A 17,625-nucleotide genomic window follows, 5' to 3' on the forward strand; every position below is an offset into this window, starting at 1 on the left:
TATTATATGTTATGTTATGTGTCGGTTCAATTCAAGTCATCTGGAAAACCGAGTGGGGAAGTGAATGAAAGATGCTCATTTATTATTAAAGAGTCTTGTGCAAAGCACCTAAACCCACGTGTCGACCACATGAACCCTACCCTCCCTATTGTGGGCATGTCATAATAGGCAGAAATAGAGGAACATTTGGAGAAAATGGGCAAACATTTGGTAAACAGTAGAATGCAACATACTGTAGCTTGTAAATTGTCTGTTTTTGCTATTTGACAATATATGGTTTAAGTGGCTTAAGTGGACTTGCTTCTGCGGTGCCCAGATTTCTCTAGTGCCCCCCCACGCCCCACAATGTCTTGGACTGGTGCCCACTCTTCTGGGTACCGGCCAACAGGAGATGACGGTATAGTTCTGAGAACTTCTGACCCTAACCTGAAACCTTTAATGTGAATCTGGTGGATGCTGAAAAAAGGTAGCCTATAACATCCCCTGAGAGAAGCATGAAGAAGCCTGCATGAATGCAAGTCAAGATACATTATGATTGACATGATTTTAATCTTAGTATAGCTATTTAAAGTTATTATAGTAGGCCTATTTGCAAGAAAAAAGTTACAAAATTGTCATTCCTTATTTATTGGATGTTTAATGAGTCACAAGCATTTTATTTCTCGCACCAATGCCCTATCCCTCATCCAGCCATGGACTGGCGCTGTGGGGTGAATGAATCAAACCTGACTAGTCATTCTGACTACAGTACAGACAGATGCTATAAAAGAGACGACCTTCCTCTCTCTAGTCTGTGTATTGTTACAGCTGTTGTTTTCTCGGGTCACGTCTTGTCCATGTCCGTCCCGTCAGCGGATAGAAACGCAGGTGTCTGGATGTACCAGAGGGACTGAGATTTGCACAAAGCCGAGCCGGACGACCGGGATACAACTCTAACGGACCGTCTCACTAGACGCTCTCAACAATGCCTGGGACTCCGACAAGATCTGGGACCTCACATCCCGCAAAAATGAAAAAGGACGAATCTTTCCTTGGGAAATTAGGAGGAACTCTGTCGCGCAAGAAAAAGTCTAAAGAAGGTAAGTTGGTCTGCATGGTCTTTCTCACCCCGTCTGCGTCTGCAACGCGTCAACCCTCCCACTCTGCTGCTACTGTCCATGGTGCTGCAATCGCATATGGTGATTAATTGTTTTCCCTCAGATATACACAGTATTGCAATGTTTTAGCCTGATTTACAATTTTAGCTATAGGTGTTAATTCATCTTTCGTATATTGGTTAGACTACGGCAGTACGGATGCACGGGAGCGAATAGCATTGATTGGCTTAAGACGCATGTATTTTATCGATTTAGATTTAAATATATATATATATATATATATATAAGTCAGACTCGATCAAATACATATATGATTGTCTTGATCCGAGGCTAATTTAAGCCCAATTAACACTGTCTAAAACTGTGGTTGCGGCAGATGCAATTAATTAGGCTATACCCAACTACCCCAAGGACTATTTTTAGTAGGCTACCGCTACATTATTCTCTGTATAGCCTATGTGCAAGTAGCCGAACAGATAGCATATTATAGCACACAAGCATTCCACATGATGTAATAAACATAAATAGATACGTCGTCGCCGGTGCCAAGGAATAACTCAAGGTTATAAAAAAGATAAGATTCTGTCACTTTCGTTATGCCTTTAAACCCGACAGGCCCTGATAGACCCTGACTGACTTGTGGCATTGTCTGGAGAGTGTCTTGTGTCACTTTTACGTTTATTTAGTTATTTTTAACTCCCCTGCTCTCTATAGTCTGCACCCCTCTCGAGTAAACATGCAGACAGCTGCGAGGTTTGACGCCTGCGTGTGAGTGTGTGTGTGTGTGTGTGAGTGTGAGTGTGAGAGAGAGAGAAACAGAGGCAGAGAATGCGCGTGCGCAGCCATGTTTGTCATCCTCCATAAAAGGAGCTTCACTAGACATGTTAATTGCTTCAGAGCTCCAGTACATTCTCTTCATCATCATCAGCACTCAGCACCTCCCCAGGGGGTTGAGTTCAGGGCAAACAATCTACTGTAGTGTGTGTGTGTGTGTGTGTGTGTGTGTGTGTGTGACTGTGTGTGTGTGTGTGTGTGTGTGTGTGTGACTGTGTGTGCGTGCGTGTGACTGTGACTGTGTGTGTGTGCGTGCGTGTGTGCGTGCGTGCGTGGACATGGGGGGTTTTCACTATGGCACTACTGGGTGGTTCTGAGTGACCCTGTGTGGTGACTGGTGAAATGCTCCTCCTGGCTTTGTGTCAAAGTGTCCTTGAGCATAACCTTTGAGAGATTTCCTTAGGTTAGCCGTGGCCCAATCTGAGAACCCATCGTCAAAAAAGAAAGGAGAAACAGCGCCCTGTTTTCTTTGAAATTGTCTGAGAGACTAGCCCTGGCCTGCTCCCAGTGAGCGACTGTGGCTCAAGAGGTAGAGCAGGTCGTCCAATGATCCATGGGTCGGCGGTTCGAATCCCGGCTCCTCCTGGCTACATGTCGAAGTGTCCTTGGGCAAGACACTGAACCCCAAATTGCTCCCGATGTGCTGGTTGGTACCTTGCATGGCTTCCGCCGCAATCGGTGTATGAATGTGTGTGTGAATGGGTGAATGTAATGCACAATCTATGTAAAGCGCCTTGGATAAAGGCGCTATATAAATGCACCATTTACCATATTTTACCAGCAAGTTAGTACATTGCATGGTTAACTCTATGGTCGGTGTGTGAATGTATTGTAAAGCACTTTGGAGAAAGGTGCTACTGCACGTTTTTACTTTTTTAATGTGGCAATGTGTCAAACGTGCTCAGCCATTGTGGGGTGGCTTAATGTTTTTCCAGAATGTGGCTTTTGTCTCTTCAGGTGTGGTGTGTTATAAATATATAGACTGATGTGATGTTCACACCCTACTGCAACAAGTTGGCTCTAGCAGAGTTGCCTCTCTTTTACAGGATAATTATTTAGCAGCCAGTGTTATGTTCCACTCACAAAGAGACTTGTCAAGCACTTGTGGTGCTCAATGAGAACAACACGTATGCCCTTACAGACATTATGCACCCAATTTCTGAAGAGAAATTTAAAAAGAGCTCCCTTTCAGTAGTGGTGGAAACAGTATTCAAATGTTTCACTTTAAGGAAAAGTTAATACTGCAATATAGAAATACTCTGTTCTGTTACAAGTAAAAGTCCAGAATTCAAAATGTAGTTGAGTAAAAGTAGCCTACAAAAGTATTGGCAGCAAAATAGGCCTACTTAAAGTACCAAAAGTAAAAGTACTCATGCAGAATGTCCAGTTTCAAGTTTCCAATAAGAATCTTTTGAACGCATTGTGAGCTTGTAGATTTGCTATTTTCAAATGGCCAAACAAATACATATTTTGATTATTTTATATATATATTGGCCATTTGGAAATAGCTGATACATTAACCACTTCTGGAGGGGTTAATGTATGTTTTGTAATAAATTAATAATAATCAAAATCTACAAAGTAACTAGTAACTAAAGTTTTTAAATAAATATAGTGGGGTAAAAGTACAATATTTGCCTCTGAGATGTAGTGGAGTAGAAGTAAAAGTACAGAAAATTGGAAATACTTAAGTAAAGTACAAATACCTCAAATTTAAAAAAAGAAAAAGAAAAGGAAATGTACTTAATTTACACCACTGCCTTTCAGTTGGGATTACACTTGAACCCTAGCATTTGAGTTTGAACACAACAGATCTAGCCTATAGCTTGTAGGTCTGTTGTGAGCTTTCAGGTCGGCTATCTGGCGAAGGGATTTGGTGTAGAGGGGGAAAAAAGGAGGGGACCAAGTATAGACCTTGGGCGACACCGGTAAAGTATACTGTAGTACTCATTATAAGATCGCACCATTTCTGTCTACTCACTCTGTGTCTCAGGAGGTACAGTGGACATTTCACAAACCAGTCATTTCAAATGTACAATTTATTTATGAATGCATATGGCTTCTATTTCAACATGCTAACTTTACGTCAAGAGAAAGGTTGTAGTTTCTCTTAGCTTTCAATCTTCATCGATGATATCATTGGTAGGCATGTTTCTGAACTGTCCTTAGCCCACCAATGAGACCCAGAGTGAGTAGACAGAAATTAGAACCAATTATACAAGATAAGGTTGAAAATGGCTGAAGTGCTCCTTTTTAGTGGTTAAGCACTATTTTATACTTGTGCTATTTTGGGAAAATGACGAAAAACTTGGAATGATTATGAAAAATCTTGGGGGACATTTTTAGAAATGTCAGAAAATCTTCCCATATAATTAATGACATGACCAAAATAGGAACACCAGGGTGAAAGTGGTGCACTTAGAGGAAAACAATAATTTAGTGTGCATATTATTCTTACAGAGCTCATATTCCTGTTTGCTCCTATGCCATGGAAGTTTCTGCCACTGCTGATAAACAGGGAGGAAGTGTGTGTGTGTGTGTGTGTGTGTGCGTGCGTGCGTGCGTGCGTGCGTGCGTGCGTGCGTGCGTGCGTGCGTGCGTGCGCGTGTGTGCGCGTGTGTGTGCATGCGAAAATAAGATAAAAGTCACATGATCAGTCATAGACATTGCAGTAATAAAATATGAGTTAAGTGCAAAGCCATTCCCTAATTTATAAGCATCACAAAGGAATAGAGTTTGGTCCTTTCTGTAAAAGTCTATTTTAGATTAGATTGTACACACAGTGTTAAGGGAGTATAGAGGTCCCCACAGTGATGGATGCCGACAAGTGTAAGTAGTACGTTTTTATACCCTATTTACTGTCAGATATATTTTATACCCTATTTACTGTCAGATATGAAAGAGACGGGGAGCGATTGGGTACAATGTATTATAATTATACTAGCACGACTAACTCTGCACAGTAAAACAAATTTAACTCACTTTTACTCTGTGTTACAAATAGATAAATGAACACTGAGGATTTTACTGTGTATTACTTGCTTATACATTTGATCTAGGAATGCGGTTCATTGTTTTGAAGTTATTTGGAGAAAAGTATCAGCTAAATACCTACAACGTAAATTACCCACAATCAGAAAATAATATAAATAATAAAATATTGAAGAAACTTCATGCAACACAAGGATTGCAGTGACATTTGTTTTGCAGTGTAACATTACATTTGGATTTTTTCCAATTACAGCAACATTTCTTTTATTTTAACATATCTTTTGGCCTTTTTTGCCTGTATTGATGGATCACAGTATAGCTAGACAGGAAACAGGGAGATAGATGGGGGAAGACACACAGCAAAGTATGTCGGGATCTGGACTCGAACCGGCCGTGACACACTGTCATGCTGGATTACCAGTCAAATTGTGTGTTAAGTGTGAAGTCAAGCGAGTGAAAAATATACATTAAAATGAATAGCTTATTCATCATAGATGTATCAGTGCCAGTGGCCTTGACCTGGAAATGTATTTTCTGCCGGAGAAATGGGGAGACAGACACCTGTTACTGAACAAACAGTCTATAATGATTACAATCGATATATGAAGCTACCGGTATTTAACACTGACTTTGTACACTGACTAAATATCATATACATCACCCTTTAAAATGTTCTGGGGAAAAAAGTGGTGATATTAGTCTCTCCCAGTCACTGGGATGTTGGTGAGTGTCCTGTGCTTGTTGCTGACTCACTGGAGCCTGTGTCGTCGGTGTAAATATCCAGGGCTATATTTAAGTTCCTGTCTGTCTTCTCCGGTCTTTACGCTGACGTTATTTATATCTTCACCCAGTAAACCAGCTCCCCCCCATGAGGGGGAGCACTGGAACCAATGAGACAGGGGCTGATTTCCATCTGCTTCATGCGTTGTTTATGGATAGGCTGGATTCTATACAATGTGATCAGTGCTTTTAGAAAATGAAACCGTGTGTTGCTGGTGCTGTCATAACACTAGGCTGATCCTTTATCTGAATGGTCCCTAACCACTTTCAAGCTGCCGTTTCTATTTTTGGCAAGCCATTTTAGGTGAGTTTTTTTTAAATTGCGGCTGGAAATAACAGATCTACAAGCTCACACACATCGCATAGCGGCTATTTTCACCATCGTACGATGAAGTATAACATAGGGCTTGTGTGTGATTAATACAACGTGGTTCTCTGAATAGCTGCAACACAGTTGGATGGGGGAAGATTTATTAATGACTGCAGGCCCCATGCAGTTGCTATTGAACTGGACTAATTCTGTTAAAAGGAATACATTTGCTGCATGATCATTATTGACAGACACAGCAAAGTAGATTAAAGGCACTGTGCACATGCTCTGTGACGTCTGAGTTTATTTATTGAAGCACATTAATATTCTTAGTACACTACACTGTCTGAGTTGCTGACAGCGGCAACACAACGGACAAAATGAATGCATGCTACGTACATGCATCATCATTCTAGCTGATCTATAAATGACTATATGCTTCATAACGGTTTGACTTAAATGTGATCTCATTTATCAGATCTAGTTCTTTGACCTGACTGTCTGTCTAACATCAGTACTGTAGCATACTACCTGTCAGTGTCAGATCTCCAGTCAGTGCAGCCGTCCACTTCTGTCCTCTCCACTAATGACCAGAGACATGTCCTCCTCTGTCCATTCCTGTCCACTAATGACCAGAGACAAGTCCTCTGTCTGTCTACTGCAGAGGTTCACGGTGTGGTGGAGTAACTGTCTGCTGTGTTGTCTCCTTCGTGTCACACGTGCACTGCACACACACACACACACACACACACACACACACACACACACACACACACACACACACACACACACACACACACACACACACACACACACACACACACGTACACTCCTCTTTGCGTCTACTGTAACTGGACCGCAGTGGTGGGGTGGGCTGCCTGTGACAGAAATAAACACGTGATGACGCCCCTGCCACTGCTCAAACCCACCGTCCACTCACACACAAACACACTATTACAATCTGACTTTCTCTACCTTTACTCGCCACTAACACCAGGAGGTTATATCATGGCAGGTTTGCTGTGTGGGACTAAGAGGAAGAAACAAGGTATTGTTTATAATGAGGGTTGTGGTTGCATTTGAGGAACTTTTAAATATTTTGAATGGAGAGGTATGCACTGTTGCCTTGGTTTACTCTACTTTATGTCCATATTTGTTTATCAGTTTACTGTGAGCTGAGACTTGTGTATTCATGCTGTTGAACCGATGAGAGAAATGCTGTAATTCTGAAATACTGTATAGGAGGACAGAATATGTTACAGGGGGAGTGCTATTTTATGCTTTAGATATTTAGTTTTAGATGTTCAACTGCATAATACATGTCTCAAAGAGGCACATAGTATCCATAGTAGCCTATTTCAAGGTTGCTGGGTAGATCTTTTATTATTGTTTTTTTTAAGAAGAGAAGATACCGGCAGACTGTGTTTGTGTTTCCAAATTTTTGTATTGCATTATTTCTTGCTGTGAACGGTGTTTCAATCAAGTCTGGTCTTTGTCGAGGATAAGCCTCAGTATATTACTGACAATTAATGTATGTTATTGTATTTGTGCTTCCATTATTGTCTCTCGTCTCTAACATCATATAAATATAATTCACCATTTTATCATAGATTTCCCCCTTCTACTGAGACAATGTGATAATACTTAGTTGCACACCAAAAATGTGTCACAACGTTGATGTGTTGTGAGCTTGTAGATCTGCTATTTTCGGTGTACAACACCGGCATCTAACATATAAATCAGGCAGAAGAGGCACTAAGGCAGCCAGATTCACAGATACACACACAGCGGGAGGAAGTATAGCACAATTACGATTAAACGCAGCATGCCTTTGCCGTAATTATGAAGGAAATGCTGATCTGTAGTAAGATGTGAGGCTACTGTTGCCACCCCTCTGGATCAGACGTGAGATTAGTTGCTATGAATGCAAACTGAATCAGATTGCAAATCTGTGGGGACGACTCCTCCCTGAGCTCTACTGTACATCCCCTTTTCTGCACATGAAATGATGATTTCCATTGGTTTTTGTAATAACAGTATTCTCCCAGACCTAACTGGCTCAAATCAATTTCAACTTAGATGATTTTCATTCGAATGGCAGGATGTTGGTCAGATCAATAACAAAATGCTGCTTTTTTTGTATCTCTAGACATTATTTTTATTGGGAGATTATACCTAGGCTAGGGATGTCGATCTGAGAATAGATTTTATAACAACACTAACCTTGTCCAGGCCTTGCAAATTGAGCCGTAGGAATATAAAAAGACATAAATCAATTGCACACTAACCCTTCGGGTATTCACTCTCCAGTCTGAAATGGAAACCTGAATAGAACAGAAAGGCTACAGTAGCTATCTTTAAAGGTAAACAAACTAAACATTAATAAGTGATGAACTGTATACACTTTGCCTCTTGGCTGAGTTGGCTCAACAATAGACAGAACTTTACTATATAGATCTATTCTAGACTATAACTGGAACAATGGTAGCAGTAAATACAATCAGTCAATTTACGGTAAAAGACTAATCTGACAAGACTAATAATGGAAATTAGCTGGTTGAGTGATTAATGAAGCTCTGATGGAATATTTGAGGAGCAGCAGCAGCAGCTTATGTCCATAGGGAAACGTGTGGCGTCAGAGACTCTGAGTTCCTGGGTGTTAGTTAAGCCAACCTACAGACAGCTGGACTCGTATACTTTACTACTGTAAGTATGGTATGTAGGTCGGAGAAGCCTATTGTCGGAATCAGCCGAGAACGTGGGAGTCTATCCTTGTTACAATGCGCTAGACCCCTTGGGAGATAGATGCTGAGTTGGAGCGCCACACCTATACCATCAGCTCCCAGTACTTAAGTGTTTAAAGTGTTCCTCATTGGGACCACAGAGGGTCTCTGGACGCCGCTTTGAGAACCAGTGACACAAACCATTGCAAGTATGTTTTTAGTTGCCAGGTTTGATGTCTACTTTGTACTTAATACTTTGTAAGTATGAAAAAAATCATTAACATGGTGAAACACATCTTGATGACATCATCAAGATGTGTTTCACCATATTAATGGTTTTTTTCAGATCTCCAGTTCTAGGAAACACAGAGTGGGGGGAATTTTTTATTATTTACACACAACAGCTCTAAGGTATATTAATGACATAGTAAAATGTTGAAAATGAGTGGAATGCCCCTTTAAACATGTTTTCTTTTTTTCTTTTCTTTTTTTTGCATAATTTGCTCAACCACCTAACCTGTTGTTGGATGGGTTCATCACTCTTATTGTGACCTTGAAGTTGTCACATGTAGCCTACTGTAAGTTGCTGTGGATAAGTGGGTGTGCTGTGCTATACCTAAATTGTACATTAATATTGATAAACTTGATTAATTCGCTTTTCTCCCTCGTTTACTTCACTCATTCATTCATTCAACCTTTATTTAAATTCTCGGAGAGACCATTGAGGGAACCCCTCATTTACAATGATGCCGAGATTACATACAGGAAAAAAAACAGTAATACAACAATATTAGTTACAACAAACCGTTAATACAATTATATATTCAGCAATCAGTTAAAACAGCAACATACAGGTGATGGACGGTTATCCTATATTACAATTGAAAACATGTGCCCAAAAGCACACACAGGAACAAAAGGCACCAGCTACTACGTCACTGACACGCTGCAACACGCTGCAACACACACTGCAACAACACACTAACACGACACAGCCTTACCCTCCGCGTCGATCCACGGCTATCTCCTCATGTCGCGCCGCACGGCCACACTCGACACCAGCCGCGTAACAATTGTCATCGCACTGCCACTAAAGCCGGCTCCCGTCCACACTCGCAAACAATATCAATATCAATAATAAACACAAACACGCCACAAGCACCGACACCCCCGCCTAATTTGTTGCCACGTCTATGAAAACAAGCACCGAAAAAATGCCATTCAACACGCTACTTACACACACTACCACTCGCTTACAATACGCGGACCTGGCAACACTACATTCTCTCTCCCATTTGCTCAGAGCCCACCACGTGACCCACACAGGGAGGGAGACGATTGCGTGATGCTTCTATGTACAGGATTCTATAGGTCACCACTTTTGGTGTGACACACATACGGCTTCTGTTTACTAATATGCGTTGTCAACACGTGCTGAGTTGACAAACATTGACCGATTTCGGAGAAGACTGATAGTTTCTCCTTTACTACTTAGGCTGTGGAAGTATTCACACTAGGCAACTTTTGCATTTATTGGCATTGCCAATTTGGGGAGAAAAGGAGGACGAGGAGGTGATCAAGCTCCACAACACCACATTGGTAGGTAGCCTCAAGGCTGCATTTATTTGCCTTCTTTTTCCTCTCGAGGCTGCATGGGATGATGTGAACCCCTCCAGCAGGCTAGGGAGCACCGCTCCGGTTAGCGGACAATGACCGCGGGGTGCGGGTTGCCAGGTTTTTTTATAAGTAAAGTATTTACATTCAATTAAAAAAACATATATATATAATACATTTTAATTTACGTCATATTTAGCGGCATTTCGACCAAATTTCTCTGTTCTTTGTCAATGGCAAATATTGAGACGTGTGGGGACTAAAGCTGTATATAGGAGGGCCCTCAAACACATTATTTCATAACTTTTCATCGTGCTCCTAAAAAAAAATGTGGCATTGCCAATTTGGGGAGAAAAGGAGGACGAGGAGGTGATCAAGCTCCACAACACCACATTGGGAGGTAGCCTCAAGGCTGCATTTATTTGCCTTCTTTTTCCTCTCGAGGCTGCATGGGATGATGTGAACCCCTCCAGCAGGCTAGGGAGCACCGCTCCGGTTAGCGGAAAATGACCGCGGGGTGCGGGTTGCCAGGTTTTTTTATAAGTAAAGTATTTACATTCAATTAAAAAAACATATATATAATACATTTTAATTTACGCCATATTTAGCGGCATTTCGACCTAATTTCTCTGTTCTTTGTCAATGGCAAATATTGAGACGTGTGGGGACTAAAGCTGTATATAGGAGGGCCCTCAAACACATTATTTCATAACTTTTCATCGTGCTCCTAAAAAAAAATGTGTGCTACTAGCCGCAATTAAATACACAGTTAAAATAATAAGAAATTTGCGCCAACGACTGCGTCGACACCTGGCGTGGAACAAACGGGACGAACCGAGGCGCATATATGGATAACAACACTACACGCGCGCTGCAACACAAAACAGCTGCATACAACGCGTGTCACTGTGCACTTCTGTATCTGTGGACTTCTGTATCGCAACGCGGGCCAACGCAACTCTGGGATGAGCGGGCCGAAGGCCCGCGAAATTCTAGTTGAGTACATTTCTAAAATGACCCATTGATGCCAGGGTATTAAGTTTAAGTTCTTGTTGCAAGACATTCCAAGACTCATGTACTGAAGCTTTCTTTCCCTCTCTGCCTAGTGCCTTTGTGCTACTGTATATCTTAACCCTTAACCCTCTTATCTCTAAACTTATTTGCCATTTTTTACTATTTTGAAAAACATTTAAAAATAGTTCAAATAGCCGATCTACAAGATCACAACGTGTTGATGTAGATCTGATCGGCTAGTTGATTCTTTTTTTAAATGTTGATTATTATTATCAAGCACACTAACAACTTCAGCCCTACTTTGGCTATTTGAAAATAGCAGATCTACAAGCTATTTCTAATCCATTTTGAACCTGTCAAATGGGACATTCTGCACAATGAGAATACTTTTGGGCCAAGTTTGCCAACATTTCTGTATTTTACTCAAGTACATTTTCAATACGGGACACGTTTTTCTGCTCCCGATGTGATTCCGATCATTTTGAGCATCTGTTGATACCGATTTTTCCAGATCCGATATTTATATTTTTATAGAACACTTATATACATATAGTCTATATCACAATAGCACAATATCACAGACAATATCCAGTCTAATATCATGATATGGATATAATATTGATGCTAGGAATGTCCCGATCATGTTTTTCTTTTGCTGAGGATCCGATTCCGATCATCTTAAAATGACGTGATCGGTCCTGATTTCCGATCACGTTATCGGATCGGGACAACCCTACATTGCAGTGTTGATACCCTTACTTATGTGAGTACTTCTTCCATCACTGGGATGCAATGGGAAACATAATGAAAGAGGTCGCAACTCAACAGGTGGCAGTTAGTACTTAGTGGCATAGGGTGTGTCCAAACACATCACCCTGTGACTGGTCAGTCATGTCAGAGTGGCATAGGGTGTGTCCAAACACATCACCCTGTGACTGGTCAGTCATGTCAGTGGGGCTGACATTTGAACTGAATTTGTTCATGGCATCCAGAATTTCTCTCTGGGGATCATATAGGTTGTTCATGTTCATAGCTTCCTGTGCATAGCTTCCTGTTCTGCTGACTCTACTTTTTATGACACAGATGAATCTCTCAAAGTTAAGCGTTGTCACACATCACATGATATTGTTTACACACTGTATACACTATAAAGGAGTGGGTGAAATTATTTTGTGCAAGCTTTCTTTAATTGTTGTCACATTGTTTAACTGGAAAAGTGTGCGTAGTAGAGTGCAATATACACTGCTGTCTTTTAACATAATATGCTAAAAAAGTGGTACTGTACTGTACTGTACTGTACTGTACTGTACTGTACTGTACTGTACTGTACTGTACTGTACTGTACTGTACTGTACTGTACAAGCCCTCCTCCCATGGCCTCTGCATGTCTGTCTGTCTGTCTGTCTGTCTGTCTGTCTGTCTGTCTGTCTGTCTCTGTGTGTGTGTGTGTGTGTGTGTGTGTGTGTGTGTGTGTGTGTGTGTGTGTGTGTGTGTGTGTGTGTGTGTGTGTGATGTAATGGCTGCTAAAACTCCGCTTCCCATCATGCACCTGTACACAGTGTGAAGCTCAACAGCGCCACTTTGTCACCTGTTGGTACCCTAAACAGACATACATAGGGACAGACATTGCTGCGCATTGGAGTGGCTGCACCACCCAAACAGGAACAAGGATGTTTTTAACACTTTTTTATGTGTGCTCAATAAATAAATACAGCAAGAGGGCAGAGGATATCACAGAATATATCATATATTTGCAGTATTTTTACATTGAGATTAAAATGCAACATCTCTTGTGTGTGTGTGTGTGTGTGTGTGTGTGTGTGTGTGTGTGTGTGTGTGCGCATGTGTGTGTGTGTGTGTGTGTGTGTGTGTGTGTGTGTGTGTGTGTGTGTGTGTGTGTGTGTGTTAGTGAGTGATCTCCATGAAGACGGGAAGAATGCCATCCATGCTCCCATGCTGCCTTCGGGGATGGAGATCCATCCTGAGGACACTCTTATGGGTAAACACACACAATTCACATTTACCATATGAACCCTATTATATTCTCTGACCAACGTTTGGTGAAAATAACCATTCTGCATCGTTGTAGATTGGCTGTTTTTGGCAACAAATATTTAAGATCAGATAAGATAAGATAAGATGCGATACGATAAGATAGATAAGACCTTTATTGATTCAATGCAACACCCTCGATATAAGGGAAAATATGCTATACAACACACTACAGACAACGTAGAATGTTATATGCACAAGCTAACATGATCATTGATCATAAGGTTAGTATGTGTTCAGCTTCTGCTATTCAAATTAGCAGAAGCGTGCGTACGCGCGTGTGTGTGCGCATAAGCCCTTGTAGCTTGTAGAATGGCAATTTTCACTATGAAGTTGTTGTTTTTCTCTTTTTTCCTCTTTTTTTCCTGTAAAATCTATTAGAGATAATTTGTAGTAAGTTTTGATGAACTCTTGCAACCCTAGACTGCCGTACTTCCTTGCTGACTAAAAGCTGAAGCCAAGTGAGCACTGCATTGTGTACTGTCAGCATTTCTAGAGGTTACTCTGTTTACAATACATACTGTATACTGTGTTCGTTGGGAAGGGTGGAGTGACAGTACAGTAATAGGAAATGAAACATCCACTGACTCTAGGTGCATGGTGTACTGTGAAGACATTAAGACAACACCCTTCTACAGTACTTCATTCACTGTCTGAATCACTGGGGTGAGAAATGGAAAGTGTGTGTGTGTGTGTGTGTGCGTGCGTGCGTGCGTGCGTGCGTGCGTGCGTGCTTGCGTGCGTGCGTGCGTGCGTGCGTGTGTGTGCGACTAAATGAGAGGTTTCTTTGTGTCAGAAGGTTTTCTTCTACAATTTTTTTACCATCTTAATGTCTCTCCCATCTTCATCAGAGGAGAATGCAGAAAGGAGCATGTTGGACCCAACGTCTAGAGAGAACCCCAAGTTCCAAGACCTTCTGAAGGTACTTTATTGTTGAACCACATGAACCTTAACATCCTATTCTGAACCCTATAGCATCCCTGTCCCAGGCATGTCATAATAGGCAAACTTTCTGCATAAATAGATCTCCAAGCTCACAATGCGCTGCAAGGCTCGCCCCAAAACACCCTCACCCCAATTTGTTCCGTGGACCGCTCGCTTCCAGTTCTTGTATTCTTATATTTGTTTTCCTGAGGTTAAGGTTAGGAATAAGGTTAGGTTTATGAGGTTAAGATTAGGAATTAGGTTAGGTTTAGGCATAGTTTTTACTGAGGTTAAGATTAGCAATGAGGCTAGGTTTAGGCATAGTTTATAACCAAGGTTACTTTTAATAAGGTTAGGTTTAGGTGTAGTTTTACTAAGGTTACGTTCAGGGATACCTGGTAGTGACCATTCCGAGCCTAACGGCCGGGCTCCACCAGGCGCGTCAGCGTCGCGTCTCCGTCACCGTCAGGGAATGTTCCCTTTTTAATCAATGAAGGGTGGCTCCACTGCCCGCGTTGACGGAGACGCGACGCGTGCATTAAAATTGAACCGGTGCGTTTTTTGACGCGACGCAGACGCAACGCAACGCGTCCGGTGGAGCCCTGGCGTTAGCATCACAGCAGATCTCACAACGTGTCACGCAGTCACGCTGCAACGCGTTGTGAGCTTGTACATCAGCTAATTGAGGGGCAAAAAAGAGCAGACCAAGTACAGGGTAAGTTTACTCAGTATTGAGGATTTAAGAGGTTTAATGTTTGAAAGTACTGACTTCAACATGAATCCAACATATGTGTGTACACCCCAGGTCCTGATCGACTGGATTAACAGCGAGTTGGAGGAAGACAGGATCATCGTCAAGAACCTGGAGGAGGATTGCTATGACGGACAGGTTCTTCAGAAATTATTTGGTGAGTTTTCAAACTTTCCCATCGCCGATCAACAAGCTCACAGCCTTTCACATGTACATATGGGTTAATATATACTATATGCCTGCCAACCCAGATTGACTTTTTATTTTATTTTACTGTAACCCATTAATAGTCCTGAGACCGATTCTACAAATAGCTTCTAAATCAGTAGTTCAATGTATTAAACATTTCAAAAATAGCAGATGTACAAGCTTGCAGAGCGGCAGGAAGTGATGCGCGGTGAACTTATAGATCTGCTATTTTTGAACAGCCAACGTAAAAATAAAAATCTAAACTGAGTGACAACAGATGCTTTCCCGGTTTTAATGTGCTAATAACACACTGAAAAGAAAGCTGACAGGTTGACAGTGTGTGGAGATTGATACTCAGTGTGAGGTTCAGTGGTATACCAGTGAACCGGTGTCTCATGTACTGCATGGCATGCACTGGCTACGGTGTGTGTACCCTCATTTACATCTGGGGGGGGGGGGGGGGGGGGTACTTTTGTAGTACTTTTCCGTCACTTAAAGTTGTATCACTTTGGAGATTATTGTATTGTATTTCTAGGTACTTGAGGTTATTCATGAATGTCTGTTTTGTACTGATGTAGCATTTATTGTGTAATTGTATTTCTGCCTCGTGGCCAGTTCCCAAAAAGAGATTCTGTCTCAATGTGTTTTTACTGGTTAAATAAAGGTTAAATAAAAAATTAAATGTCCTCCTCTCTGTCCTGGCCGCTGACAGAGAAGCTGTCCGGCAGGAAGCTGAACGTGGCCGAGGTGACCCAGTCAGAGATCGGTCAGAAGCAGAAGCTCCAGACGGTGCTGGAGGCCGTCAACGACATGCTGAGACCTCACGGCTGGTCCATAGAGTGGAGCGTTGAATGTGAGTCCCCACTTTATAGCTCCAACACCCTGGACTTATTTGAATGAATAAATTGTTATTGTATTATCACTGCATGGTGGAGCATGGCGACAGCCTCGTGTGGCGATACTACTATCACTGCGTGGATATTAGTCTCGTCCCTCTCAGTGCTAGATTTGTTTTTATTTCCCCCAATGTCCCGCCCCATATTTGAATACTGGACCCTGGTTGGTTATAGCCTGGTTCCAGACGAATCTGGTTGGCCTTCACCATTTCGGCCGTGAAGCCCTCCCACAATTGAGAGGGGCCAGACTTAATCTGCCTAATATGCTTTGCAAAGGCAGATGAAGGCTGGCTACGCGAAGCTAGCAGGCAGCACAGTAAAACTGGTACATTTCCTGTGGTTGGATAGACTTGTTCACTCCGTACTCTGAGAAACCCTCCCGCGCACTCAGATCAGCCAACGCAGGGAAGCTGGAGGTACCTTCACTAAAAACGCCGGGACAACGCTCCACACGTCCCAAACTCTTCTCCCTTCTGGCTCCAAAACTATGGAATGCACTTCCCATCACAGTCAGAACTGCAGCCTCACTCCCAATCTTCCGCCGTAGTCTGAAAACCCACCTCTTCAGACTCCACCATGGCCCGTAGCACTTGCCCTAGCCTAGCCCCTTAGATAGCACATTATGTAGACTTAGATAGTATTTTAAACAGACTTATAGCTTGTTACGTAGACAGCTCTAGAATTGCACTTTATGTAGTCATAGCACTTTATAGTACACATGTATAATATATTATATAGTATAGTATGTATAGTTAACATAGATACTGTTACGTTCTTAGTTTACTTTTTATATATGTGATGTATGCCATGCTTTTGTTATTGCTTGATGTAAGTCGCTCTGGATTAAGAGCGTCTGCTAAATGCCTAAATTGTAAATTGTAAATTGTAAATGTTGCCCAGGTTGTCGGGTCGACACCTGTCCTAGCTGCCAGGTTGGACCAGATTTTTATTTTGATAGACTGATGCTTGGTTTACCTGGGATCCTAGTTTATTGGGGCACTACACTGTCTCTATGCAATCTATCTAAGTGATTTGCTTACTGTAGGTCGCTCTGGATAATTATATGTTCCGTCAATGCTCCACCATCTTTGTTGTAGTTCAAATATTATTTCTATTCCTGTACCTGTCGCTGCTAGAGAGGGACTCAGACACACGGTCGCAAAATCCTGGATTGCTGCTTTAACACATTTAGACCTGTCTTCTAAATTGTAACAGTTTTCTGATAAATGCTATATCAGTGGTTGTCAAACCTTTTAATGTCAGAATTATATGTATTCGGCCACGGACGCCCATCTCAAACTATTTTGTGCCAGGGACCTCCAGAATAAAAAAATAACCAATCTACAAGCTCACAACTCAACCCAACTCAATTGTATAATGACCAGGTCGACCAAAGGTTGACAGGTTAAAAGAAAACAAAGAGCAAACAATGCAATAGGTAATGCGAGCT

At 41.8% G+C, this 17,625-nt stretch overlaps 1 protein-coding gene across 3 annotated transcripts in view; it reads left to right on the forward strand.

The window, feature by feature from the left end:
- Positions 1–778: 778 nt before the first annotated feature.
- The window catches only part of parvb (parvin, beta), a 398,639-nt gene continuing 381,792 nt past the window's right edge, over positions 779–17,625 (forward strand). For 2 of the 3 annotated variants that reach the window (XR_013790086.1, XM_079501811.1), the window contains exons 1-5: positions 779–1,079; positions 13,273–13,362; positions 14,267–14,337; positions 15,145–15,247; positions 15,992–16,132. Coding sequence is in view for 2 of the 3 variants with exons in the window: in XM_079501811.1 (XP_079357937.1) it covers positions 965–1,079; positions 13,273–13,362; positions 14,267–14,337; positions 15,145–15,247; positions 15,992–16,132 (520 nt within the window). In the remaining variant the exon portion in view is untranslated. Of the gene's footprint in view, positions 1,080–6,947; positions 7,061–13,272; positions 13,363–14,266; positions 14,338–15,144; positions 15,248–15,991; positions 16,133–17,625 lie in introns of those variants that run through there. The other variant, XM_079501812.1, reaches the window with a different exon arrangement.

The sequence above is a fragment of the Electrona antarctica genome, assembly GCF_951216825.1.
Source record: "Electrona antarctica genome assembly, chromosome: 5".
Lineage (NCBI taxonomy): Eukaryota > Metazoa > Chordata > Actinopteri > Myctophiformes > Myctophidae > Electrona > Electrona antarctica.